At 44.7% G+C, this 27,701-nt stretch overlaps 1 protein-coding gene across 1 annotated transcript in view; it reads left to right on the forward strand.

The window, feature by feature from the left end:
• The first annotated feature begins 702 nt into the window (after positions 1–702).
• Positions 703–27,701, forward strand: part of ATP9A (ATPase phospholipid transporting 9A (putative)) — a 1,385,006-nt gene continuing 1,358,007 nt past the window's right edge. Inside the window, exon 1 of the mRNA XM_069651153.1 lies at positions 703–902. Coding sequence (XP_069507254.1) covers positions 835–902 — 68 coding nt within the window. The 5' untranslated portion in view covers positions 703–834. The remainder of the gene's footprint in view (positions 903–27,701) is intronic.

The following is a 27,701-nucleotide window of genomic DNA, read 5'->3' on the forward strand; positions in this document are numbered from 1 at the left end:
ATGAAGAATAAAGAAGGTGCACCCCGTTATTCAGGCTCCTGTTGATTCATTGAGTCTACGTGTTTTATTGCTTTATTGATGTCATCCACACATGCGGATTTAACAGTATACTTAAATGCAGAATAAAATATATGAAGCCCTCATTGCTACGGGTAGGTTTAGCTTTGCATATTTTAAGAAATGTGAATGTTAATGGGGAGCAGTTATCTTTAAATATGCTGTCTTAAAAGTAAATTGCTTTGTTTTTCAAATAAATATTAGATTTGTCAAATACTATCGGTGGAATGCATTATTACACAGATCTGGGATAAACAATTACAATTGGTGAAACTGCTCACTTCATAAAATATTCATTCTACTTCTAGAAGCAGCTGTGACATTATGATATTGCATCCCGTCGACGTCCTTTTCTGAGTTGGGTCTCTTTTCAGTGCACGTTGTGCTTTTTCCCAGCGAGTCCTGGCAACACCAAAGGGAATGGCAGAAGGGGGGGGCAGCAGTTTGGTCAAAGCTTTGCTTTGTTTCAGAAGGGGAAATGCTCCCCAATTACCCGAAAGTCTGATATGCTCTCTGTGAAATGATGCCAGATTGCTTCCAGTTTGGGGTGCTGGAATCCAGTGCGCATTCTCTCCTCCAGGTTTGCAGCATCCACGCTCGGTGCAGCGCCTGCTAGCTGCCAGACAGGAAAGAGAAAATCAGTTTGAGAGGGAGTGAGAGAGGAGGAGGAGGAGGAGGTAGGGCGGAGAGCAGGAGGCCGGGACTGGGATCAGTGGATCCCTCCACCTCACACGGCGGGCCGGGAAACACCCACAGGCTGCAGCCCAAGCCAAAACCATGACGGATAACATCCCACTGCAGCCCGTCAGACAGAAGCAGAGGATGGACAGCAAGCACAGGACTGGGTAAGGGCGGGGAATAATAGCAAACAGCACCACCGGGATTTGGGGAGGCAGAGGCCTGTCATCTGCGAGACACAGCGGCAAGGGAGGGGCGGCGAGGCACAGCAGCCCCCCCTCCACCACCTGCAGTTAGGTGGGGGAGACACGCCCGGTGTGTCTGGCTGCCAATCCAGGGCGTCTCGGCTTCCTGGGTTGGGTGTCTGTTTTGTAGTGGTCAAGGCTGCAGCTAAGGTGCCAGGACCTGCCGGAACCAAGGGTTCATTTATGAAACCCGCTGGTGCTGCTGACCTGTAGACTTGGCCAGGATACACTGTGGCGCGTCCAAGCTCCATTTGCTAGGATTTGTTTCCTGGATTAACGTATTGACTTCCGGGATTCCAAGTGCAGCTACTCGGATTTTCCTCGCACGCATGTAATCCGCGCACCCATGAATATCCGGACAATATTCGCCTCATTCTACACCCTTCCAAATTCCCCCCATAGACCACACGACCCTGAAAAACAATGGGCAGTGAGCATTTACCACTGCATAGCTCATTGTATCCTGACATCACCCGCAAGACCCGCCTCAATCTGAGCCCAAACCGACAAAGCCGTGGTGACTCAGAATAAACATATAGCTTCTCTGCCCTTGTTTTACCCAATACACACTGCCAATGCTTCAATTGCCCTAAAACACTCAATTTGTTAGGGTTTGCCATAAACCACCCTGTGAGTTTGGGAATACCCTCTACTATACATTCTCACATAGGGCTCCCCTTTGTGCCTCCTTTACAATGGTAAACATCACTTTCAAAACTAATTGCTCAAAGTATGCAGTAACTTTCTGTATGACATCACAATGTAATCTCTCGCTGTTGTACTGTCTGGAATTGCACCCATAGTATGCAATCTAAAACCCACAGCTTGATATATTCAAGTTCCATGTATCATCCCAGAGACACGTCACCCATAATATGCATCACAGCCCAAAGCCACCCCACGAACATCCTCTAAAGTACACTTACCCATTGGCCCCTCTCCTTCTGTAATCCCACACTAATTCTTGAGTTATCCAATAGCCCCTTCGCAGTTTTGATTTATCCAATAGCCCTCCTCCTTCTGGAAAGACCCCATGGCCCCCTCTTAGTCGTAACTTGCCCGACAACCCCCTTCTCAATATGGAATGACCCAGTAGGCTCCTTAGTCTCAATTCCCCTCATTGCCCCTTCTTAGTATGGGATGCCCCCTATTTGCCACTTTTCTTGATGGCATCCTCCCAGAACAGAACTTTAGGTTGAGAAAGGCAGAACTTTTTTTGAGCAAGCGTCTTGTTTCCTTTACAGTTTTAAAACACGTATCTGTTTTCTGAAAACCCCACAACACCCAAGTAGGAATCGATGCCTACTTTTAATAATGGGAATCCTCACACGTTGTGCAGAGGAATGTTGTGCTGTGTACCCAGTAGTGAGTTTTGCCTGTACTGTGTGCTGCTGGTCACTGCGGGCAGGATACGGCGCTGACAGGCTGTTCCGGTTTGACGCCCATCTAGGAGCCACACCCCTAGATCAATACTAGAATTCTTTAAAACTTAGACATAACTTACAGCAAACGCAGCAACCAAAAGGCTTGCGATGGAAACATGTTAGGTAGCTATTCGTATTGGTTTCAAAGCGATGCTGATTGGTTTAAAATAATAAAGCACCAGCATTGCTTTGAAACCAATACGAATAACCACCTAAATTCTTTTAATACAACACGTGTGCATACACTGTACTGATAGTAAATTAAGCAGGTCACGTCTAATGATAATGCTTGTTTTTGAATAGGGGGAGCTTGGGTGATCGCACGAACATGTTTATTAGGGATTCGCAGTGGGAAATGGACAGTTCAATTAACCTACATTTGTTGGGGATGTTGCCCTGTCCCTTTGCTTTTTAGCAGAAGGCGTCGCCGCGCTTCTATTTTGTCTATATGCATGTTCGGTCTGTTTCTAAACATTTCCAATTTGCCAACATCTGTTTGCATAATTTGCATTCACTCTTATCCATTTTACCACTGATGAAGGATCGAAATGTTGTACAAAAACAGCCGTGACATCTGACACACAAGGTAGTAGAGGTCTTCAGCAATGGACATTAAATTACCAAAAGGAGTCGATGAAGCTAAAGGGTACTATTTTCTTTGCTTTTCTGGGCATTGCCGTGGCTTTGATCTTTAGTATCTTGAAGCAAAAGCTAAGCATAGGTAACGGGTTACGCTCCCTTTTGAATTCCATTGTAATAGTTAAGCTGTTATCAGTTCGTTTCTAGTGGTCTTGCATTTGTGATAAAGTTGATCGTGTTCCAGAAAAATCTATAGCCGAACTACTCAGAAACATAGTTTGTGTCACTCTAATCCAATCAGTTTGCTGCTTCTTCAGTCTGTCCTGCTCATGTTATGCTCCTCCGAGAGTGGAAACAGTGCCTTGAGTGACCCACACTTTCATTCCACAATTTCATTCTTGGTTATGTTCCAGTCAGGTGCGGTCTGGGTCATATATGGAAACGCAATTCATAACATATATGATTACATTGCATGGTGTTTAGGAGAAAAGACCTGTTTGGTTTTCAACACCAAAATGGACGAAAAAGTGGAATTGTGCTACAACAAGTTTACTATTGGTTCAATAATATTTTTATCCTGGGGCCTGTTTCTTCTCCTGTCCCCCCCCCAATCCCCAGAATATATTACACAGCCCACGGTAGCAACCGCATAGTTATGGTTAAGTTGCTAAACTCTTAGGAAGACCACTTTTTTGGTGACTTATAACTTCGTTCCCCCTGGAGGAATTGTCACCAAACTTTGCAAAAAAAGAATATGGCTGGCTCTGAATTTTTTTGCCAAGGTATGGTGCGGGTGGGGGGCAAAGTTATAGGGGGGGGGTCCCATCATATTTTTTTTTCCAAAGATTGACTGGGAAAAACTTTGTATAGAGCTACAGTCCGAAGGGCTGGATGGATTTGGGGGCTTGGGTTAGAAAGTATGCTTTTGTGTGTTTGGTGGAAAAATCGACCAATAATTTTGTTGCAAAGAACTGAAATGCACGTCCCAAAAAATGTGATATCTGGGTCTGCTGAGCGGACCCATTTCCCTGTTCACTCTGCGGACAGAAGTGTCATTGACTCGAGGTACGGCGTGCTGTTGGAGAAGTTTGGACGCGGCCGGTGGTTGGCTGGAGGGAAGCATGCTGTGCGTCAACATTTTTTGGGAAAGCCATCATGGTGTATCGGAGGACAGTGCAGCGGCGGAAGGGTTTGGAAAATGTACCGTAAGCAATGTGTTGGCAGCAATAAGGGAGGGGGAACGGGTGGGGAGTGAGAAGTGGTTCATGTGACATGTACATAGGTGGAAGAAGACTGAGGAGTGCCTGCAGTATTCGCGCGTATTGCACCAATTTGCGGGTACCTAGACAGGCGAGTACTTTGTGTGATGATTGGAGGCAGCTGTCGTAACGGCCCCATAACTTCTGCTGCAACCTGTTTGCGGCGACCTCTTTTTGTGGTGAGTGGTGGCAGTTCAATTGCAGAAGGGGAGTTAATTGCACATGACATAGGTTGGGAGGGAGCGGGGGTGGCTGTGCGGTGCGGTAGTTGGGCAGATGGTGGCATGCATAGGTGAATGAAGTTGCAGTGGTCTGTGGAAGGATTAGACTATTGGGTGCATGGTCGAAGGCTGTAGGGCATGCACTCGAGCGTAGAGTTTCAACATTCCCACCGCAGGAACGCATGGTTAACTCTGCATCCGGTAGAGGGTGGTGCTTGCATAGTGTGGTGTGTGCACATTGGTTGCAGTAGGGCCAGTGTTGCGAACAGAATGTGGGTAGGTTGGCAGTGACACAATACTTTGTGAATGGAAGTGGGTATGCTCATAGTATGTGAATGAAAGTGCACAGGGGTGCAGGAGAGAGTGTTTTGTTTCTACATTATGTTAACTGTTGCAATTTGTTGCTGCCTAGCTCCATGGCGGTGTGCAAGTTGGGTAGGAGTGCTGGTGGCAGTGGTTTGTATGTGGATTGTCATATTTGGTGACATGCATGGTGGCATTACATTGCTGTGGGTGTGTTCAAGGCCTAGATTATTGGGTGCATGGCTGAAGGCCGTAGGCCATGCACTCAAGAGCCTAGGACTTGAGAACACCCACAGCAGTAATGTATTTTTGACTGCATCAGTTAGAGGGTGGTGACATGTAAGGAATGGCTGCGGAGCACATATCAGCCGTCATATGCCAGTGTTGCAAACAGAATGTGTGTAGGTTGGCAGTGGCACAATACTTTGTGAATGGAAGTGGGGATGCCCATAGTATGTGATTGAAACCCTCCCTATACTGAGCAGGAGCTCACCAGTGTCGCCGCCGCACACCCATCCCGGAAGCACCGGAACAACAGAGCTCCAGGCCTATATTAACGCTGCCTTGAAGCCTTGCTGATCTGTGATAAAATCGCACTATCAGCTGTTCGATTCCAGCAACAACTGCAATCCTGTTGTCATCAGCTACTGAAGCGCACCATTTTGTGTGTTCATGAAACATTCCCCTGCCGCTTCTAATCAGGATGCACACGAGGCAACCTTGTTCAAAGATGGCCACCTCCCCGATCCAGCCCTCTGCCTGATCTTGTCCCCTCCCTTTGCCTGTCATTACCTTGGCCCGGATTGGTCACAACGTGCTCTTAACCAGTACATCCAACAGCCGGCAGGCTATCAGCCGGCCAATGAAGTAAGGCCAGGTAAGAAGGCCTTGCACTGACCGAGCGCTACAGGTGCCAAGAGCCGTCATGCTGCCCGCTCTTCCATCAAAACACCTAGAGATATAGGTGAATCTGCACTACGCCAACTCTACACATAGAGTACCACGCCCTCACGAAGAATCTTGCTGCAACGCTCCTACAGTTCACGATTCTCCACTATCACTGCATAGCACCATGTAAGCTGATTACAAGCACACCAGACCCATTCTCCTAACCTTCCTATGTGACAAACTCCAATACTCTTTCTTTGCCCACAAGCATACGAATAAACACTCGCACGACCTCCTTCTCCAACTCCATAATCTAACTTTCTCAACTGAAACTCGTAACTCTCGCACGATACTGGGACTGCTGCCAAATATTTACCCTCCATGATTCCCTAGCGCCCACTGCTGAGGACAGTGCCGTGTACCGCCATTACCACTCTAAAACCATTACTAGCCTTTAGCTACCACTGTCTGCCCTTACTATCGACAGCCTTGCAGTTGCCTTGTTTACATGTAGTATTGCCAGCCTCATAGTGGCCATTGATTGCATATACTATTACCAGCCTCTTAGTGGCCATTGACTGCATATACTATTGCCAGCCTCATAGTGGCCATTAATTGTGTATACTATTGCAGCCTCATAGTGGCCATCAACTGCATATACTATTTATTGCCAGCCACATAGTGGCCATTGACTGCATATACTATTGCCAGCCTTATAGTGGCCATTGACTGCATATACTATTGCCAGCCTCATAGTGGCCATTGACTGCATATACTATTGCCAGCCTTATAGTGGCCATTGACTGAATATACTATTGCCATCCTCATAGTGGCCATTGATTGCATATACTATTGCTAGCCTCGTAGCCTCTATAGCTTTGCCTAACGAATGCACTAAATGCAATGCTATTGAATCTACTTAACTAGCACTAAGCACTATACAGTATCTTTACTTCACAAATGCATTCCCCTGGAACCCGTTCAACAGCGCCTACACCTCACCTCTCCCCCCTCTTCCATCATCCTCATTACTCTCCCCCTCGGGGCATTCTGCAGCATGCCTCCTGCACACTCAGACCTCACACCACCACCAGACCTCTGGCACATCGCATCCTCCACGGCATTCCAAACTGCACACAGCCACCACACCACTGATTTGATTGGACAGTCCCTTCTCCACCTTAGGCTCTGTAGACTTAGAACGCGCACCAAGCCTCTTTTCTCTCACCGCACCACCCCACCCTCCACATACCCTAAGAACTACAGACTTAGTTCTTGCACCCACACACCATCCTCACACACATACCTCTCTGACCATGCACACCACCCCATCCCCCCAACACTCCGCACCCATCACACACCAACCTCTCCACATACACACACCTACCACCTCTAACACTAGCACCCATACTCCGCCACCAGCTAACTTGGATTTAAAATGCGCACTCATTAATTCCCGCTCTATCCATGCCCATGCTATTCAGACGAATGACCTCATTACCTCCCACAAATTAGACCTACTAGCCATATCCGAATCCTGGCTCCATGAATCATCCAGCCGATCCATCCACCTTGCCCTCCCTCAAGGATACACCATCCTGAGACAGGACCGCTAAACCTCTAAAGGTGGAGGTGTAGCCCTCATCTTCAAAAACACCCTCTCCATCAGAATGTGTAACCAACAGTGGGATAACAACGCTGATCTTTTCACTGCCAAACTAGCTCTCTCCCCTAACTGTACCATAAACATCATAGTCACCTATAGACCACCAGGATCACCTCCAGACTACCAAAAGCAACTCCTCCAAATCATAGGAAACAACCTTGAAAGCTCTACTAAAGCCTTCCTACTCGGTGACCTTAACCTTGGCTTATTTGACCCTAAGGACAATGCAGCGGCCCACATAGCCAAAGAACTCTAACACATGGGGTTCGAACACAAAATCACAACACCTACTCTTTGCAAAGGCCGGTCCATTGACTGGATTGCTGATCACAATTGCTCATCTGCCATCGCTAACATCGCAGCCCTTTCATGGACTGACCACCTCTACGTCCAATTCTCCATTCCCACCACTCCTACTCACAAAACCCTAACTCATGCCCCTCCCGCTAAAGTCCGAAGCTCCAAAAAACTCACTGCAACCAACATCGCTCCTCTTTTTAATATCCCAGAACTCAAACTTCCATTTAACCATGACCCCGCCTCTCTCGCCAACACCTATACCCATGCTCTCGCACAAGCCATTGAGTCAATTGCCCCTCTCGAGGATAAAATAGAAAAAAAATCTATGCACTCTAACTCTTGGTTCACAGAAGAGCTATTAGCCCTCCACACCAAGAAATGTAAAGCTCTAACTAAGTGGCAATCAGTGCCTAACCAATCATCTCTCAACAAATTCAAAGAGATCTCATTGACCTACAAAAAAAGCAATATTTCTAGCTAAATCCGAATCCTATAACCAGAGAATCACTAAAGCCAACTCCAAATCAAGAGAAATATTCTCTATATTCAAAGAATTTACCACACCCGCTTCCAGCCCTGATGAAATCATCAAGGACGAAGCATGGTGCACAGGTATCCAGACTGCCCATCTCAACAAAGTTAAAACGCTCCAAGATAAAATAGCATCCCAGCGTAAAGCTCTCCATACCCAAAACAGTCCTCGCACATCTTCCACTCACAATCTTCACTCGCAAACACCCCTTTTCGCCTTCAGAGAAGTCACAGAGCTGGAAGTCTCTGACCGTCTCAAAAACATCAAACCATCCACTTGCAAAGAGGATATCTGCCCACCTACCATCATCAAGAATGCACAGAGTCACTCACCCCTTTCATCACAGCATTCATCAATGCCTCATTCTCATCTGGAATTGTACCACAATGCCTAAAAGAAGCCTGAGTTCGTCCGCTCCGAAAAGAAAAAAAAAACTCCCCTGATCCCACCATCCCCAATAACTATCGCTCCATCACCACCGTCCCCTTACTCCTCAAAATCTTAGACAAAGCCACCCATAACCAAATCCAACATTACCTCGAAACTAATGCCATCTTAGGCAGAAGACAATCGGGTTTCTGCAAAGGCTATGGGACAGAAACTGCCCTCTTAGACTTAAAGAATCAAATCACCAAAATAATGGACACAGGCAAACCAGCCCTCCTACTTCTGCTCGATCTCTCCGCAGCGTTTGACCTAGTGGACCATGACATCCTCACCTCTCACCTATTCAACGCAGCACACTTCTCACACAAGGCAACCACTTGGATAACCTCATGGAAGTGTACTCAGACCAGGCCAACGCTCCCCTACCACCATTAATTGTGGAGTACCACAGAGTCATGCTTCGCACCTACCCTCTATAACCTCTTCACCAAACCTCTCTTTGACTTACTGGACGCACTCGGCATAGTTTACACAAACTACGCCGACGACACGCAAGTCCTCCTCCCCCTCACCGGATACTATGACCAAGACACAGAAGCTCTCCTTAAGATTTATACCACCATCCAAACTTGGATGGCTACTAATGGTCTTTGTCTAAACGGCGATAAAACCAAGATCATTATCCTAGCCCCCAAGGAAATTTTAACCAAACTCCACCCCGAATACTCGCATATCACCATCGACAATACTAACATACCTGTCTCCACATCCACGTCAGCGCCATCTCCTCCGCATCCGCGCTGACTACCAAACCCATTTATGCCATAAAACCCTACCTAACCGCTCCTAACTGCCTCTCCATCACCAGAGCTACTATAGGAGCCAGACCCGACTACTGCAACGTCCACCTAGCTGGAACGTCTACCAAAAACTTAAACAGGCTACAAACAGTGCAAAATAACACTCTCCGCGCCGCATTGCACATCCACAAATTTGACCATGTATCACAGGCCAGAAGAAACGCACACTCGCTCCCAGTCAAGGAAAGAATCAATTTTAAAATACTCACCCTCATACATAAATGCATCAATCTCACAGCACCATCCTACTTATCAGAAACCATAACCAAGAATTCTTCCCTCCATCCTAAAAGAAGCCACCATGCTAACCAACTCCAAATACCCAATATAAGAAGAACCAAAGCGGCGGCATTGGCTTCCCCCACGTAGCACCTAAGCTCTGGAACGCCCTTCCCAACTCACTCAGAGCAGAACCCTCTCTGTGCTCCTTTCGTAAATCCCTTAAAACTACGCTATTCACGTAACCCTTACCTCTGCCTTCACCCCCTCCGACCCTCAGCTGTACTGTAACGATATAAGTCTGTAATGCCAGTATATGTAACCAAATATGCTCCTGTAATGCAAATCGCCTTGTAACCACTATGCTTTTTTCTGTAACTAGCTTGATGTCCTAATGTGTAACAGCGCCACTGCCGCCGGGCTGATGTGCGCTTTAAAAATACGAATAAATAAATAAATAAAAGTGCACAGTTGTACAGGAGAGAGTGTTTTGTTTGTACATCATGGTAACTTGCAATTTGTTGCTGCATAGCTCCATGGCGGTGCGCTGTGTTTGGAGATGCTGCATTGAAAAGTCACGCAATGTGGGCACTGGGTCCAGTGTTGGCATACTGTGAGTATGGTAGGGGGTATAATTGAACGGCAGCTTATATGTGCTTGGATAGTGTGCTGTGTGCACAATGCTTGCAGTATGGGCAATGTTGTAAACATTGTGTGGTTACTTGGCAGTGACACAATACTTTCTGAGTGGAAGTGGGTAAAACAATAGTATGTGAATGAAAGGGTGTAGGGGTGCCGGAGACAGTGTAACGTTTATACATTATGGTAACTGTTGCATGTAACGCTGTGCATATCCATTGCGGTGTGGAGGTTGATTAGGAAAGCTGGTGCCAGTGGTGCGTATGTGCATAGTGGTAGTTGCAGACGTGCATGGTTGCATTACGGTGTGGGGAATGTGTGCAAGGAGCACACTCACTGCAGCAATGCAGGCTTGACAGTGCATCAGGCACAGGGTGGTGATCTTTGTAGAATGGGTGTGGAGGACATTGTCGACGTGCTATAGCACCATAAGTGAGTTGCAAAGCGTTGTGCGTTCCATGGTTGTGGTGATAGTTGCAACATGCTACAGTATTTGGTGTGCAGCAGGAGATGGTGCAGTGAGAAATTGTGTAGTGTGTCCACGGGGTGCACTGTTTAAGTAATGTGAGTATGGAAGAGGGTATGGTTGAAGTGCAGTTTATATGTGGTTGGTTACTCTGTTGTGTGCAGATTTATTGAAGTAGGCCCAATGTTGTGAAGCTGTTGTGCATAGGTTGCAAGTGACGCAATACTTTGTGAATGGCAGCGCATAGGGGTGGTGCAGGATGTGGTATGTTTGTGGATTCTGCTAAGTGTGACACATTTTCATGAATGGGTGTTTTATGGTGTGCGGGAGTTGGGTAGAAGTGCCGTTATGTATGTTACGTTTGTGCATAATGTTAGGTGCCCACATGGTCGCTTCCTTGGATGTATAGTTTTTCCTCCTTCTGTACGTCCTTGAAATCTCACCTTCTACATCCCCGCCCTGATGCCCTTACCCCCTCTCACTTCTCTCTCTCCTCCCTCACATCTTCCCCTACTCACCTTCCCTACCTGCTCCTTTCCCTTACCCTTACCTCTCCCTCCTTACATCCTCACCCTAATGCCGTTTCTGTCTCCCTCCTTCCCTTACTTACCCTCACAGGTTAATTGCTCTACCTACTGTTTTATTGGTTTGATTCATGTCTTGTAAATTGCTTCTACTATTATATTTTTCTGTGTAACTTGTTATAATGTAAAGCGCTTTTGATTAAAGCGCTATATAAACACAATAAATACAAATACAAGTATAGTGTTGTGGGTGTGGAAAGGGCTGCACTGTTGTGTGCATGGACAAACGTGTGGTGGGTGTGTCTTAGGATCTTTGTGGATGCTGCAATCATGTATTCTTTGCAGAAGTTTCTGGTGGAGGGGCTGTGCAATCAAACGGAACGTGTACTGAGGGTGTTAAACGGTAAATATGGAGTGGTGTACAGAAATGACAGCGTGCAATGCAGAGGTTTTGTATGTGATTGCTGCATGCATGTTTGAAAATTTGACAGCATCCAATGGGGGAGTGCTGCAAAAATGAGTGTGTAAAGGGAAGAAGTATTGTGTGTGCTTTACTGGGCCGTGGCCCTCACTGTAGATGGGGGAAAGCGCATGTGCCACATCCTGCCATTATGAGCAGGGTGGAAATGGAAATGGAATTGTGGGAAATAGGCAATTGGGTGTTTAGGGTGTGGTTCACAGGAAGGGGCGGTACCATCTCATCCCAGTACTGAGTCGTGAGCGTGGTCGAGATGGAGAGACGCACAGTGCTTATCGTCGGTGATATCTTTGTGCACCATCTGCACAGGTGTTGTGTGTGCGAAAAGGCGTTGCTGGTAATTTCGGGTTGGAAGGAGTGGACGCTTTCTTGGCCTGTCAGGATGACTGCAGATTCGGCAGGATGGTTTGCCTTTGCAGATATGTGGCGTCCGTCACAAACGTTGACTTTGTCGTGCTGCACTATGGAAGTCTACATTTGGGTTACATCTGAAGAGGTTGCTGACCGTAGTGATGCAGATTTTTTCTACTGCCAAGGTCATTTTCTCATGCATAACACCAAGAGGATTATGGGTCTATGACGGTGTAATTTGTCCCCAGCAAGAGGTCGGAAGGTGTGCTATAAACAGAATTATGCGTGAATTTATGCAGACTGAGGTTGCAAAATATGCAGTGGTTCCGTAGAAATTGCATTTATTTGAGCACCATTGGCAATGCTGTTTCTTTTACACTGTGCAAGAAGCACTGACCTGAATGTGATAAAAATGTGAGGCAAAAAGAAACGCATATAAAGAGAAAAAACAAAAGAAGTGGCTCGCATGCATGAAAAAAAAATATATAAACATTTATACTTCTACGATGGAAGACCGAATCCCCTACCCAGTTTGATATTTACCCAGTTTGATATTGTTTACCCTGTCACCCCCATCCCCAACCCCGTATCTCACTATCACAAACAGGTAGCGGATTACGCGGTACTTTCAGGATTACACGTGCCACATCTTGGGTGGCTATGTGGATGTATGCGGATGAAGAAACCGTGCATATTTTCATTGAACTTTGTAGTGGACGTGCTTTGGAATGGCACAACATTTGTACTGTAAATGTGTAAAGGTACATTTCAAGTGTTGTACAGGAGTGACACTGTTGGATGATGGCTGCTTCGATGCGATTGGTGGATGCGTGTGTGCCTATTTACACGTAACCCAATGAGGTAGAGCTGCAGAGGAGATAGTGCAAAGGGAAGAAGGACTCCTCCTGCTTTACTGGGGTGCGGCCCTCAAGGTACTTGGAGAAAGGCACGTGCCACATTCTGCGCTTCTCACCATGCTGGCCAATGGAAATGGGACTATGGACTATGGCCTTTGGCCAATCGGGTGCTCAGGGTGTACGTCACAGGAAAGAGCAGCAATTATTTGTTCCATTACTTTGTTTAGTGCGGCTGGCAAACATGGCAGGACGCACAGTTTTCCTCGTGGGTGATGCCTTTGTGGATGATCTGGTCGTGTATGCCATCCAAGAAGGCTTTTTTGGCAATTTCGGTTTGGAGGGAGTTGAGGCTTTGTAGCGCAGTGTAGAAGCATGCTGTTTCGGCGCAGTGCTTATAGAATGTCAACGCATGGCCACTTCTGGACCTGCAGATGTTGTGGTTGTGCACTTTGGAGTCACCTTTTTTGGTTCCATGCCTTGTTTCCATGTGTATCAACTGAAGTAGGTGACGAAAGCAGTGCAGCACATTTTTCCCCACTGCCAAGGTGCTTTTCTCATGTATACCCCCGAGAATAGTGTAGTGACCTTCCTGTCGCCAGCCAGAGGTCGGAAGGGGTCTCGTGAACAGAAGCATGTGTGACTTCTTGAGTGCCGCTGGGATGTTTTCCTGTGAGAATTACAACATTTATTCTCGCTATATACACCTTTTCAAAGGAAATGGCATGTCTTTGTCGAGCAGTGGCAATGACATTTTCTTTCACAATCTACAGGCTGCAGTGAAGACCCTATTGTAAAAATGTGAGCAACTTTAAAAAATAAAATAAAGCTCTTTTAAGAGCCGCCACAACTAAGAACGTGCCCTACCCTGGTTGAAAGTTATTCCCCCCACTTGCGCACGGAAGAATTCAGCGAATATCTCGATAGTTGCAGGGTGGCACGTGTTAGATATGCCCCTTTTTTTACGGATGACGGCTATAGAATTGGACTTGTAGAGGTGATGGAATTGGTCAATAAGGTTTTTGGTTGTTGTGTGTATGCGCAGACTGTGGTACATGGTGTATTTGTGGACAGAAATGCAGAAGGTGCAGTAATGGCTGTGTTTCAGGAGCCACAGGGTGCGGCTTCTATGGAAATCCGAACTACATTGATTAAAGTGAATGTAAAACACTGTGCAGTGGTTGCTCATTTTGGAATCTATCATGTGGATGAAGTGACTGATTTTGGTTTGTCTTTGTGATACTTTGGTGGCACGCAATCGTGCTGATATTATTGTTGTTCATTGTGGAGGGAAAATTGCACAGCATGCTACACGTGTTTCAGTGCCATTTGCGATGAAGACGGCACTTGAAAAGGTCATGCGTTTGTTTTCGATCTTTTGCATAACTATCGCATTATGCAGACACAATGTGGGTGCATAATTTTTTATTTGGTACGCAAATGAAGAAAGCGCGGTACATTGCGAAGAAGTGTATTTGTGCCTTTGTACGACATGTGCCTATGGCGTACTTCACACATGGGGAAAATGTCGTTTCACAGCACAAACCGTTTTCCCCAGCTATAACGTTCATCTTACTATGCCTGCCATCCCGATTTCTGCACACCCCATCCAAATTGCCTTGCTGACTTTCTTGAAAGTAGTGGAAAAAATGTTGTCCCAAGTGTTGTGCAGTGACACTATTTAAAACACTGTGCAACACCTAAAGAACCCACTTTCTATAGCGACTCCCTTTCCAACCGATTGAACTACAGTGTTTTGCACAGTGCCACTCCTCCCGCCCTGCATCCGTTCATTGGCAATTCTATTGTTCATCTCTGAAAGGTGCTTTTTTAATTTCCCTTTCCAAGTTCATTTCTATTTATTATGGTCTTCTGACAAACGCCACAGAAGGAACGGCTGGAAAGGCCCGGTACAGAAGGGGCAGCACCTGCATGTATACAATAGGGCACATGCTGAGAGAAGGAATTATTGGTTGGTGCTCACCTACGTAGGCGCCAGTCATTATTATGCTCCCTGCCGTACCTTTCAGACGCACGTCCAAGTACCTTCCCTGTGTAGAGTAGCGCGTTGCAGTACATGCACAATACAATGCCCTTTGTCGGGTAAGGGTCTGTAGCACAGCATATGGGCTGCAAGGATGTTTTGGAACTCCGCTGCCCTTCGGGAGTGCCCCTTTTGTTGCCCACAGCAGATGTGGCAAATGCTGCACATGAAATTACCCTACTGTTGAAAGGGTGGTAGACTGCCCACTGGTCCCTAGTGCTTTAATTTCAGTTTTCCTTGCATGCTGTACAAACACTTCATGCTACGCCATTACTCTTAGGAGTAGTGTTCACAGAGATGCATACATTCTGAAATACAAGAATGTTTACAACAACGCGAAACACAGCTTCATTACGTGGAGGAGGAAGGCATTTATTCTGTGTGACCAATGCAGGTACAGTACTTTTCTAAGCACCACTAACATTATTTGCACTCTGCATATTGCACTGTTTGCTTACTTGCCTTTACCGGTACTAGTACGTACGTGAGCAAGCTGTACCAACTTTGCCATTTTGCAATCTTACTACAAACTGTCCCACCTGCAGTTACATGTTTTCTTCAACTGTACGACCCGCAGGCGACCTCGTGACACTTTCCATCACACTGCTCATTGCAGTAACGATGTGTCTTTCGCGGGTCATGGAAAGGCAAGCATCAAATCAATTAAATTAATGCGACATTTACCACACCCACGTTACACTGCAGGTTGCTGTTTCTTGTTTACCAGTGGACGTCACACAGTCAGGCATGCTTTTGTCACGCATTGGTAGGTTTGCAGAGCCACCCACGTAGTCGGCAGGAGTACTTGAAATGCGGTAGCCTGCTGTATGAATCTGTAGGGCTGGCGACAGGGGCGGTGTTACCAGCACACAGTGGATGACCGATTCATGGGTATAGGTGTGGAATGGATACACGTGCGCTTCCACAATTACTTAAAAGTGCATTAGAAGATGCAGACACTAATGGAGTACTATGCATACTTGCAGTGTGCGTGCACATATGCCGACCAGGTGCAGTCTCCCTAGGAAACGTCCATATTGCTCATCTGTACTCCTCTCGGCCAGTACTGTGCGGCACAGATTCACCATGCAATGTTAACACCAAAAGAGAACTACTGAAACACTCACCAACATTTACCATGTATATCTGTAATTGCTAAAATGCACCAACACTGTTCGGAAAAGGAAGGGGTAGCGCAAATGGATACATACACCACACAATTTGCCCTTTCCACACGTTTATCATGAGGACAGTCAAGATATCCGTAATAAACCGTTGTTAATGGGACATTATGGTTCCGTTGCAGTACCAAACGGCTATCATCTTTTCAGAAAACACTATGCCAAAGCAACATTCTGGTTAGAGTGCCCTACTAAAAACCTGTGAAATTCATTACAAAAAAATTGTTAAAGGGACGTTATGGTTAAGTTGCAGTAGCAAAAACCTATGATATCCAATGGAAAAACGTTGTTACTGGGACATTATGGTATACAGTGTTGTCATCAATGAGATTTGTGATATCATCTTTGATGTCATGGGTGTTAGTCCTTGCAGTGCCCACTTGTGGCGCGAGTTATGGTTGCTTAGCTTACCATGACTGGCGAATTTCATTTTTTTTCCAGTTTTACCTGTAACCATAACGTCCCTGTAACGTTTTTCCATTGAATTTCATAGGTTTTTGCTAGTGAAACTTAACCATAACGTCCCTTTTAACAATGTTTTTGTTAGTATACATATATTACACATGCACACACATCGTCTCCGAATGGGTCACAAGACTATGCGTAATTTGGCTTTTTCAAAACATGTGTAGTAGATGGTGTGTGACAGCATGCAAGGTGTACGGACATTACCCATTTACCGGTTTACCTGATGGTTGGGTTGTGCATCAGACCTGCATGGAAGGAAATTGGGATTTGTTGACTTGGAGCAAAAAGAAGATTCTAGGTAGCTGATGGGCGGATGTCTTAAGTCATGAAAGATACAGGCGAATTAGGACTCCCTAGTAAAGCAAATAATACATTGTTTAACTGAGAGATGGCAAACGTTAACAAAACAGCCTGAAAGGTACATGCCCATCTCTACCAAGAAGCAGTCCATTGCTAAAAAAGAGAATTCTACAAAGCTTGCTTTATAGACGCGCCTCATAAGACTAAGGAATTATTTGAGATCTGTAATAAATTGTCTCACCCCGACTATTTAAAGATAATTTTGGATACATCTGAAGAACCTGCGAAAGATCTGTCTGAAATTTCATCGAAAACATCAAACAATAGTAATACAAAGGAATGGGTCTGCCTCCCCTATACCCTTTTCTCAATTGTTCGTTCTATGTTGAATACAGGACACACCTCGCTGAGTTGATATAAAGTATATGAATTTAGAGGTAAAGACCAACTGGTCTAGTAGCACAAATTAATATAGAGTTGTCAATTTCAATACATACGATAATTGTGTGAAATTATCAAAACAAACAGTTTGGGCTAAATGCAAACTCAACATTCAATCTCATTCAGTGAGAACAATACAAAGCCTACTGTTGTATTATGTCACAACAGGGGTCAAAAGCAGTGATTACGTACATTACAATGAAGCAAGCATGAAAGTAGGAACAGTGTTAACAATTGGGCACTGTACTTGTAATTGCAAAATTGTCTGCAAGATTGTGTTTCGACCCTCACTGGTTGTTGTGCCAGCCACTCTTGAGTGTGCCTTCATCAGGATGGAAAAGGAAAACAGATGGACTGCTCTAAATGTGTGCACGGCCTAGGGAGAGAAACAAATAGGCAAGTGCCAATCCTGGGGTACTAATGTATAGGTGAGGTAATGGAGAAAACTAATGATTTAACTGTCTATCAATGACTTTCTTACCATGCCGGGAAACAAAATGGATTCCGCACATATTCGAAACAGAGGAAAAGCCTGTGGTAATTCGGGTGGTCTCTGGATCTTCTTTATTCAAGAAGGGACAACCTGTGTGGTGAAGGCAGGTGTCAGATATGTATCCAATAGTGTTCATTCCCCATCTCGTGGGGATAGCACAGTTTATTTATATGTCAAGAGTGGATTCAATTGGCTTACCTGTAGGACATACAGTATCTTTTAAAATTGACGTGGGGTTGATCTGGGATTTGATTATCCAGATCGGATTGCCGCACGCACCAAGTGTGGTGCTGTATGATATTTGGTTACTGGGGGGCCAGGTGGCCTCGTAGTACTTCTACTCCCTGAGGGGTAAAATAAAGGAAAGAACTGTTAGATGACTAAACGTTGTCGTGGCTGACGGTCTGGTAAAAGCGTGGATATGGGTCAGCACAGGAGAACACTGGTTACCTGTATGGTATGGAACATCAGTGAGTCCAAGGAAATGCTGCAGTGTAGGTTCTGCTGTCAGCAACGTGTCTCATGAGAAGAGTCCTCAAAAAGGGGGAAGTGCTTCTGTGCCGTGTCTCCGGAGGTATCTGTTATGGGACAGGGCACAAAGCCATGAATTATCTGAGGGAGAGGATCGTGATGCATCAGTGCAAGCGTCTGTGTTCACGTATCATTCCTATATATATATATATGTGTGGGAAGGAGCCGCTTACGTGCGCGCGAGTCGCTGTAATCCAAAATGGGTCCAGCATCGAGTGGTTGACAAGACTACCGTTGTATTTGTAGTTAGCGGCCATTTTGATTATATGGCTGGTGCGGTAAAAGCACTGTGACGCCCGGTGGTGCGGAGCCGTCTGTACTCGTCATATAGCGATGCAAAAATGACAAATTACTTCATGGAAGCCCAACAATAATTGTGGCATGAGCAAATGTCGGTTATGACGTGGTTGTCATGGCAACGGCAGAAAGCGTGTTGAGTCTTTCTTCCAGGTCACGGATGCAATGATGTAACGTCAGATGGTGGCAAGCCATGTGTCATCGTCGTGTGGCGATGCAAAAATGATAAATCCAAAAGTGGAGGCCCAAGACTAATTGTGGAATATGCAGATCTTGATGTTCTGGGGTGGTTGTCATGGCAACGGTAGACAGCATGTGACATCTTTCTTATAGATCAGAGCACACGCTGGCTACTGAACTCTTCAGAAAACCATCAGAAAGGAATAGCCTGTTACATTTCAAAAGCTGCCATCCGAAGGGATTGAAATATAACCTTCCCTACGGACAATTCTTACGGTTGAGTCATAATTGCACAGAACCTGACAAATTCCACAGACACGCCACAGAACTGAAAAACAGGTTGGCACACAGCTGATACCCAAAGAAGACGATAAAAGATGCCAAAAAAAGAGCGCCCAGCACACCACGAGAAACATGCTTGGAAACCAAAAGAAAAGATGAGATGACTGCCTAGTATGTGTAACCACCTACAGCCCTTTGAGCAGCCTGATACAAAAGCCAGTCAAAAAACATTGGCACATGGTCAAACACCCTGGAACCCTAAACAGAATACCTTGTTTTGCCTTTAAGAAAAACAGAAATTTGAAGCAGTCACTGGTACATACCTTCCTAGAACCATTAGCACCAACCAACACACTCTGGAATCTCCCTCCTGTGCATGGACATTTCAAATGTGGACACTGTGTAGCCTGCGATCTTACAGTACAGATACAAACTTTTGAAAACAAAACATCAAATGGAAGCTAATGGGACATACCAATTGCAATTCCAAACTAGTGATATACTTGATTGAGTGCCCATGTGGGTTATTCTACGTGGGTAAAACCATCAGAGAAGTGAAGATTAGAATCTCTGAACACCGCTCATGTATCCGCAATAAGGTACCGGACAAACCCTTGGTCGAGCATTTTACACGGAAGAAACACACAGACACAGATATGAGATGGTTTGTTTTGCAGAAATTGAAACCCACAGTAAGGGGAGGAGACATTACCAAGACCCTCATACAACTTGAACAGAGATGGGTCCATCGGCTGAACACTGTAAAGGAGGGCTTTAATGTGGCAGTAGTGGAAAAGTTTCATGTAATAGAGACATTGATGAAAGGCAGTTGTGTATATGTTTATTTGGTAGATGTCTAGGAACACAATGATCTTCAATGATATTCTAGCTATACAAGATCTTCTGTCTCTGGGAACACAATACCGACAGGGCCACATTTTTAGTTTTTTCACCAACGGGCCCCACATCACAATTAACGTTAAGTGGCCTCCCAGCTTGCGCCCGATATGGTAGATCACTTTGCCCCGGTTGCACGAGACACCTAGACCCTTCAGGGTCCCAATCACCCCTCAATCACACTTGTGTGACACACACACATTTCGGACACACAGAAAAGGCCCCAGAGGCATCATGCAGCGCTCAGGAACCCTTTAGCCCTGTATCCGCACCAGAGTGCTCTGATCTATAAGAAAGATGTCACATGATGTCTACCGTTGCCATAACAACCACGCCAGAAGATTGAGATCTGCCTATTCCACAATTAGTCTTGGGCCTCCCCTTTTGGATTTATCATTTTTGCATCACCACACGACGATGACACATAGATTGCCACCATCAAATTGCATCCGTGACCTAGAAGAAAGACTCAACGCGCTTTCTACCATTGCCATGACAACCTCGTCATAACATCGACATTTGCTCATGTCACAATTATTGTTGGGCTTCCATTAAGTCATTTGTGATTTTTGCATCGCTATACGTCGATTACAGATGGCTCGGCACCACCGGGCGTTAGTGTTTTTACAGCACCTGCCGCAACCAAAATGGCCGCCGACTACAGATACAACGGTAGTCTTGGTAACCACTCGATGATGGACCGCATTTTGGATTACAGCGACTCGCGCGCAGGTAAGCGGCTCCGTCCCACACATACATAGGAAGGATATGTGCACACAGAGACGCTTACACTGATGCATCACGATCCTCTCCCTCAGATAATTCATGGCTTTGTGCCCCGTCCCATAACAGTTACCTCCGGAGAGTTTTACTATTAGTTAGCCCCCCCTGGGCATAATGGGTTCGTAACCAGGAGCCCTTATATACTCTGAAAACATCAAACAGTCAATAAATCCAGGCACACAAGATTAGCCTCAGTGGAGCTCATTGTTTCCTGGGATAGAAATAAAAATGTGTTGAGGAGGAGCTAACACCATCAACTGTATGTTGGCCATCACGCGGTAAACCTGAGCAACTCTGGGGTCATAGGTGCTAGTACATAGCATGCTGCAATCTTTTACATGAGATGCAAGCTATAGCTTTTCCATTATCTGCGGTTCATCATATATGAGCCATTAGCACCTTGGGAGGCGCCGTTCACCAATGAGAATGCTCGGAAAGCGGGCTGTATTCACCACGGAAAGCCTGCTTCCCAAGCATTGTCATTGGTGTCGGGCCCTTCCATTTCCTGCTCCGCCTTCACCATTTAGCACCTGTGTAGTTTCCTACACAGGTGCTAATGGTCTCCTTTTTTAAAAAGTACATAAAAAAAATGAAACGTTCCTTTTGTTGTACGGCCTGGTGCTGCATAAAGCTGCTCTTTGGGAAGTATGTTCATGTTGATTATGTTACAGTCATCAACATGGAAAAGAGACATCCCGGATAGCACAGCTGGAACTGAGCTGCGCCGCGAAGGTAAGTTTCTTCCTTTTTAACAACTCCCCCCCCCCCCCCCCCCACACTATTAGGACCCATGTAGGTAAACTGCACCAGTGCTAATGGCGATATTAACCGAGATGGCTGGCCCTTAACTTGGGCAGCGGGACGTTACTGACAGGATTGGCGCCACCTCGGTTAATATCGCCTCATTGTTCTTTAAATGTTTTCCAAATGTCCTCTTTTTATACAAATTGAAAAACAAATAGTCAAAGGTTTGTTTGTATGGCACCAGTTGGCCTCGGTAGTGAAAAGTATACCTTGTCAGTGCCACAGTAACTAGGCCCTTTTAAACTACAAGCAGAAGGTAAATAGCAGCCTTCTCCTACAGTTTTGCACCTTAGTCTAGGACGTGACTGTGCCCATGACCTGGGAATATTGACTACTAGGCTTGGCCTCAGGCCACGACCAATGACTAATTTGTGTTTTTAGGAGGTGCCTGGACACCATAACCGAGGAAAAATGTTCATTAGGCACAGTCAAAGGTTTTCATCCCTGTAGTTCACAGATGCCTGTTTGGACAGGCCCCGGCCTACCTTAAAGAATGGATCACACAGTGATCACTAAGATCAGAGGTACTGGGTCTGATTACATGCCTGCCCCACAAACGGTCTAATGGCCTGGGTAGAGCTTTCCCGCTGATGGCAGCACAAAAATGGAACAGCCTACCAACACAGCTTAGACACAAATCAAACTATATAACATTCAGAAAAACCCTGAAAACACATTTATTTAAGTGAAGCCGCTGACCCAGTTATCTCGCCCTGTTCCTTAGGCAGATCTTACTGTCCAGTTTGGTATGTTTGTCCTTTGTCTTTATATGTGCGCCCCGATGCCTGCAGGTTTTCGGTGCAATATAAACCAATCAATAAAAAAATAAAAGTGATGGGGTATTCCCAGTGGTCCCATTGTGCTTCTGGTCTAAAGTGTCCTCTGGTCATGGCTGACAACATACCCAGGGCATGGATTTGAGCCTGAAAACATTCCCTGAGGGCCCTATGGGCATAGACTGTGTCCATATCCAGTGGACACTGCTTGGGCATGGCATTCAACCATCATCCGTCCATCTGATTGAGCCCGAATGCACCAACTGAGCCCTGGGCAAAGCCTTCTACCATGCCCTGGGCAAAACAAACACCCACAGTGCCTGACACATTGTAGGTGCCAGATCAGTGGATACTGATCTTCAAACCTTTATAAGGTATATAGACCGTATCACCAAATCTTCTGCTTTTTTCATTGAAAAGAGGCAGGTCCTACAACCTACAAAGGCATCTAGGAAGGCTGTACACAGCTAGAATATGTCTTCATTGGGCTGCCATATACGCTCAATTGTTTTTCAGTACAGAATCCACAGACCACTGGCAGAATTTCAGTCCATCTCTAACTGATGAAGGCATGTTTTACTGCATCTGGGGCAACAGGTTCTCAATACAGGTGTGCAAACTGATTTTTGAGCTAAGAAAATCTCTAATTCTCATTTTGCCCATTTTTACTTGACCAAGAAACGCTAAATAGATGTTCATCGTACCAAGACAAGCATGAAAGAAGGCACAGTGTCCCGTGCTGGTTTATGGTACATGGTTATTTCCGGCATTTTTAGCTGTTGGAGCGACATCAATGGCTTGTGCACATGTGCATATGGAGATGTAACTTTGGCCCCATTCCCGTCCCTATTCCTTTACATTTATGCAAGGAAAGTCTCAAAACGTACTACAAATAAATCGGATTTGGATCTATAATAATACAATATTTCTGGAAATGGCTCCAAGTAATTAGCAGCAGGAAAACAGGAAAAAGTGCTCTTCCTATGGGGTGTCCAATGTAACCCAGCCCTCATTATTTACTCTATAATTTACAGGATAAAAAAACCCTTACCATATGGTAAGGATCTTGCAAGTCACTAGGATTGACCAAATAGAAGAAAGGGACTAATGTTTGATGTCGTTTATAAGGCTAGAGAACTCCGATGCGACTTGAAAAAGTATAGCAGGGTGGTATTTTCTACCTTAAGCATGGTCGCACCATCATCCCCTTCCAAGATATTACTGAGTTGTACATATGTAGGTTAACTGTACAATTTGGTAAAGTTGGCAGAACAGCACAACACACCTTGTAATTTGTTGCAAATAAATAATGCAAGCAGATGTAATAGAATTCACTGTATTCTGTTTTTATTGAAGTGGTGATATGCAGATAGTTGAAAGTTCTCTTCTATCAAGACTCCCCAGTGTCCTAAATAAACCTACTGCCAGAAACCTCTCCTTTTGCACTTATGACTGAATTGTCACAGACAGTTGAGAAGAAACGAATTTAAACACTTTGGAATGCCTTTTAATTAAATGCTCAAGTGACAGTTGGAATTCTGCAATGTCCTTACTTCGCATGCCCATTGACATCGCAACACAACTGTGATACAACATTACCATTGAGTAGTAATGCCCTTTCCTTAGTAAAGGTGAGTAGTGATATCTCAATTATACTACACTGAGAATATAGCAATCCCCTCTGAGTCAGGGGTGTATATGGCCGGTAAGGGCCTCGGCAAGGGCTGCGGGCTGTTACCGGCTATGTATGCACCCCTGACAAGAGGGTGATAGCTATTCGCACCCCAGGGTTTACCCAGGGTGCAAATGGTATGATTTCTTTTCGGGAGATGGGCTGCGCACGTATTGCATGATGCGAAGGGAAAAATGCAAAAAGATGGCTGCCGTCTACTAAGTCCCTTTCCATTTTTGTGGCTGTGGGCGATAGGAGTGACAGGACTGGAACAAAAAGCTCTGTTCCAGCAGTTAAGTGGGGTGGGAGTTGGGGGCTGGGGCAAGGGTATGTTTTTTTTGGGGGGTGGGGAAGCAACAGGGTGAGGCTCCCTGTTGACTCCCCACAATCAAGATGGCGCCACCCAGGGAAGGGCCTCAGGTGGCTAAAAAGATCGGGCAGTATTGAGTGTACTCTCGGCCGCTCTTCCAGCCACCTGATTGTCTAAGCGCCCTTCCCTAGGTGTGCATATTATTTATAGGTTTTTATTCAGATATTGCAGGTTTTCATAATCTATACAACTAGCGATAGTGATTCTGTAGTTTTGGTTAAGTGTGACACGCCATATGGAGAGCACTCTTTTTAGATGCTTCTAACTTTGGCTCTCTTCACATCTGAAGGGATCAACATTTCTGCGGGGTTCTTTAACTCTTGCTTGGAGCCTAGTTGCCTTGACACCAACAGCTACCAGAAGATACTTTTGATTCTCAAGACGCAACTAGTTTCTTACAAACATATCTGTGTTGCACTGACTCTTGCGTTTGGGAATGTGTATAAAGGAGCTGTAGGTCACATCTCGACATTCAAATATGCAATGTGCTGTGTATAATGAGCAAAAGGTAGTTAATAACTCATGTGGAATTTGGATTTCTTGAATGATGTGTACTAGCTCCTGGTTCCCCAGAAGTAGCTCTTGCTTAGAGATAGGGGGAACATTTTCAAGGTGCAAGATACTAGCCAGGCATTAAAGGTTACCCGGCCCATCAGTGTTCCACATACACATTATTTATTACCTGCAAAGAGTCCAGCCAGTGTCTAGTGCAAGTTTTGAGGCCTGTTAAAATAAAGAAAAAACAGTAGTTTGGGATTAAAAAGGGGAGTATGTTCATGCTAATATTTGCAAAGTTCCAACAGTGTAGCACTTATGTTGTCATAGGTTCTCACCACCCGCACCTTCCAAGTAGGTAGTGAGTCACTTTCCGAGCCTCCTTGCGCTGCCTTTATGTTACATTGGAGTGGGGATATATGCAGTGTCTTTTCAGTGTAAGCTCCAACGGAAGCCTATGTACTGATATTTGAGATTCTTCACTATATACACTGCCATTCTCAGACTTAAAGTATACTAACATTATGCAAACTGTTTAGAAATATATATTTATTGATTCTGTTAGGGAAGTTAAACCAGTCTTTTATTCCTGATGCACAATCCCACCCCACAATTCTGGCTTAGAAAGACACTGTACTCAAAAACTCAAAGAACTAAGTCCACTTCAAACAAAATGACTGTGTCCAGCTTCATAACAAGGAAGCCACTAAAGTGTTTTAGACTCATAAAAAATAAGCCAATAAAACATGTTCCCTTCCTATATGAATCTTGCTAATCCATTTCACAGAAATTAATTTCCATACTCAATTCTAGTTATATTTAATACTCTAAAGAATAGTAGGCATTTTAAGCACACTCATTTTATGATTGCTTCTATCTAAGAAACACAGTATACTTCAATGATAACATTGCCACTTACTGGCCCGTGTGTTTACATGTTTAAATAGAACCATTTCAAAATATTTGAAAAACATTTGTTTTTCTCAAGTATCAAGACAAGTGTGGTATTAGTAAAAGCTACTTGAACAATTGACAATTAGAAACATATATTATTTCAACTTTGTTACCCTGTGAAATTTTCAGGTTGTGGATGTGTTGGCTATGGGCAGGTCATTTAAATGAAGGCCAGCACAAATGACAACCGACTCCTACAGTTTTGAATTAGGAAACTCATTATTTCATGGATTGTGCACTCTACCCTCAACAAATGTGTGTGCAGTCTTCTGTGAATGTATGTGCAGTTTTCCCTGAACATGTGCATGTAACTTTCAATCTATATATGTGTGCACCTGTCTATATACATACACAACCTTTACTGTACATGCGGGTAGTTTTCAATCTATTCCTATTTGCCTTCAACTCTACAAGTTTGGGCTGTAGCTGTAATCTTCTCCAGTAAGAGGTACCATGTTGAAACACCATTTTCCTTTCACGTTAAACATACGTCTACCTGTGCATTTCAAGATAAGGGACTTCAGGGGGTTAACACATGCTTTCCTATGACTAGGATGAATTCTTTGTACTAATTTCTGTTTTCACCAACATATAATTCATGACTAGACTCACAATGGCCGGAAATGTGTATATCGCCACCTTAGACAATAGTGTGTCAAGAGTACACTGTGGTCTGGATGATTCTACACTGGAGTGTCATGGATTTCGTTTGAACTTGGTATAATTCTACAACAGGAATATGTATTCAAGGGCATACATTACTGTCAGTTTTATGTTATGCCTCTCAATACAAAAAGGCATTGAGTGTCAAGGCAATGACATCTCACTTTATCCTCAATGTAAATGGCAGATACGGGGCACCATATTTAACACTGCACCTGTAGCTTTGTCAAATTAGTGTTCCCCTTGATTTCCTGCCCCTTTGGTTCTTGAGATTGAACCATGCATAATCTATATGGAAAATTTGGAGTTATATTGGGTTTGTGCCTGCATTTGAAATTCAGCTTCTTATTTTGGAGACACAGTTTAGACGCTCAATATGGAGCTGCTGCCTCAACAAGGTCCATTCAGATGGCTGTGTGGAACCCAGTTTCCAATATGGGCTGATCTCTCTATCTGGAAGGGCTTTATCTCATGCCTGCCTCAGATAGTTGTCGAAATAGTCTTGGCTTTGCTCCCCAACCACCACCTTCCAGTTATATCCCAAAATATGAATCTCCCAAAATTCATAATAATCCCTCAATTCTGTTTGCAAGCTACTTTATAATCCTCAACTCCTCTTCACATCTTGAGTTTGGAAGGAGGGGCTATTATTCCCTCTCAAGTCCCATGACTGACTTTCACTCCTCATGTTATCGAGAGGCATTTTGTTTAACTTAGTGGGCAAACTCAGCCTAGCTGTGCTTGGGGAGTAGGTCTTGTTTATATAATTGGGTATCTACACAGTTCAGTATCAATGTGTTGACTGCAGCTGGATCCGGTGTACAGTAGGCACTGCCCAAAGCCTAACTTCTAAGATTCAGCACAACTTATACACCAATACCAATGTGCATGTCAAAAAGCGTGTTTCAGTCTAAATGATATAGAATTATGATTTATTAAATAATCTATTGGATCATGTCAATGAGTACCAAAACAGCCATTAAGTTATTATTTACATTTAGCTAATTTTAGCAAGTTCCAGAACCTCCGTTTATTCCTTATTTTCAACCATCTTCAGCAACAACAAACCATTGCTTATAGCCTGTAACAAATGGTCATTGACAGTGTGTCATAACATTTGGCCTGTAATGTATTATTGCC

This window comes from Ambystoma mexicanum, chromosome 3p, assembly GCF_040938575.1.
Source record: "Ambystoma mexicanum isolate Mex_15411 chromosome 3p, UKY_AmexF1_1, whole genome shotgun sequence".
Taxonomy (NCBI): Eukaryota; Metazoa; Chordata; class Amphibia; order Caudata; family Ambystomatidae; genus Ambystoma; species Ambystoma mexicanum.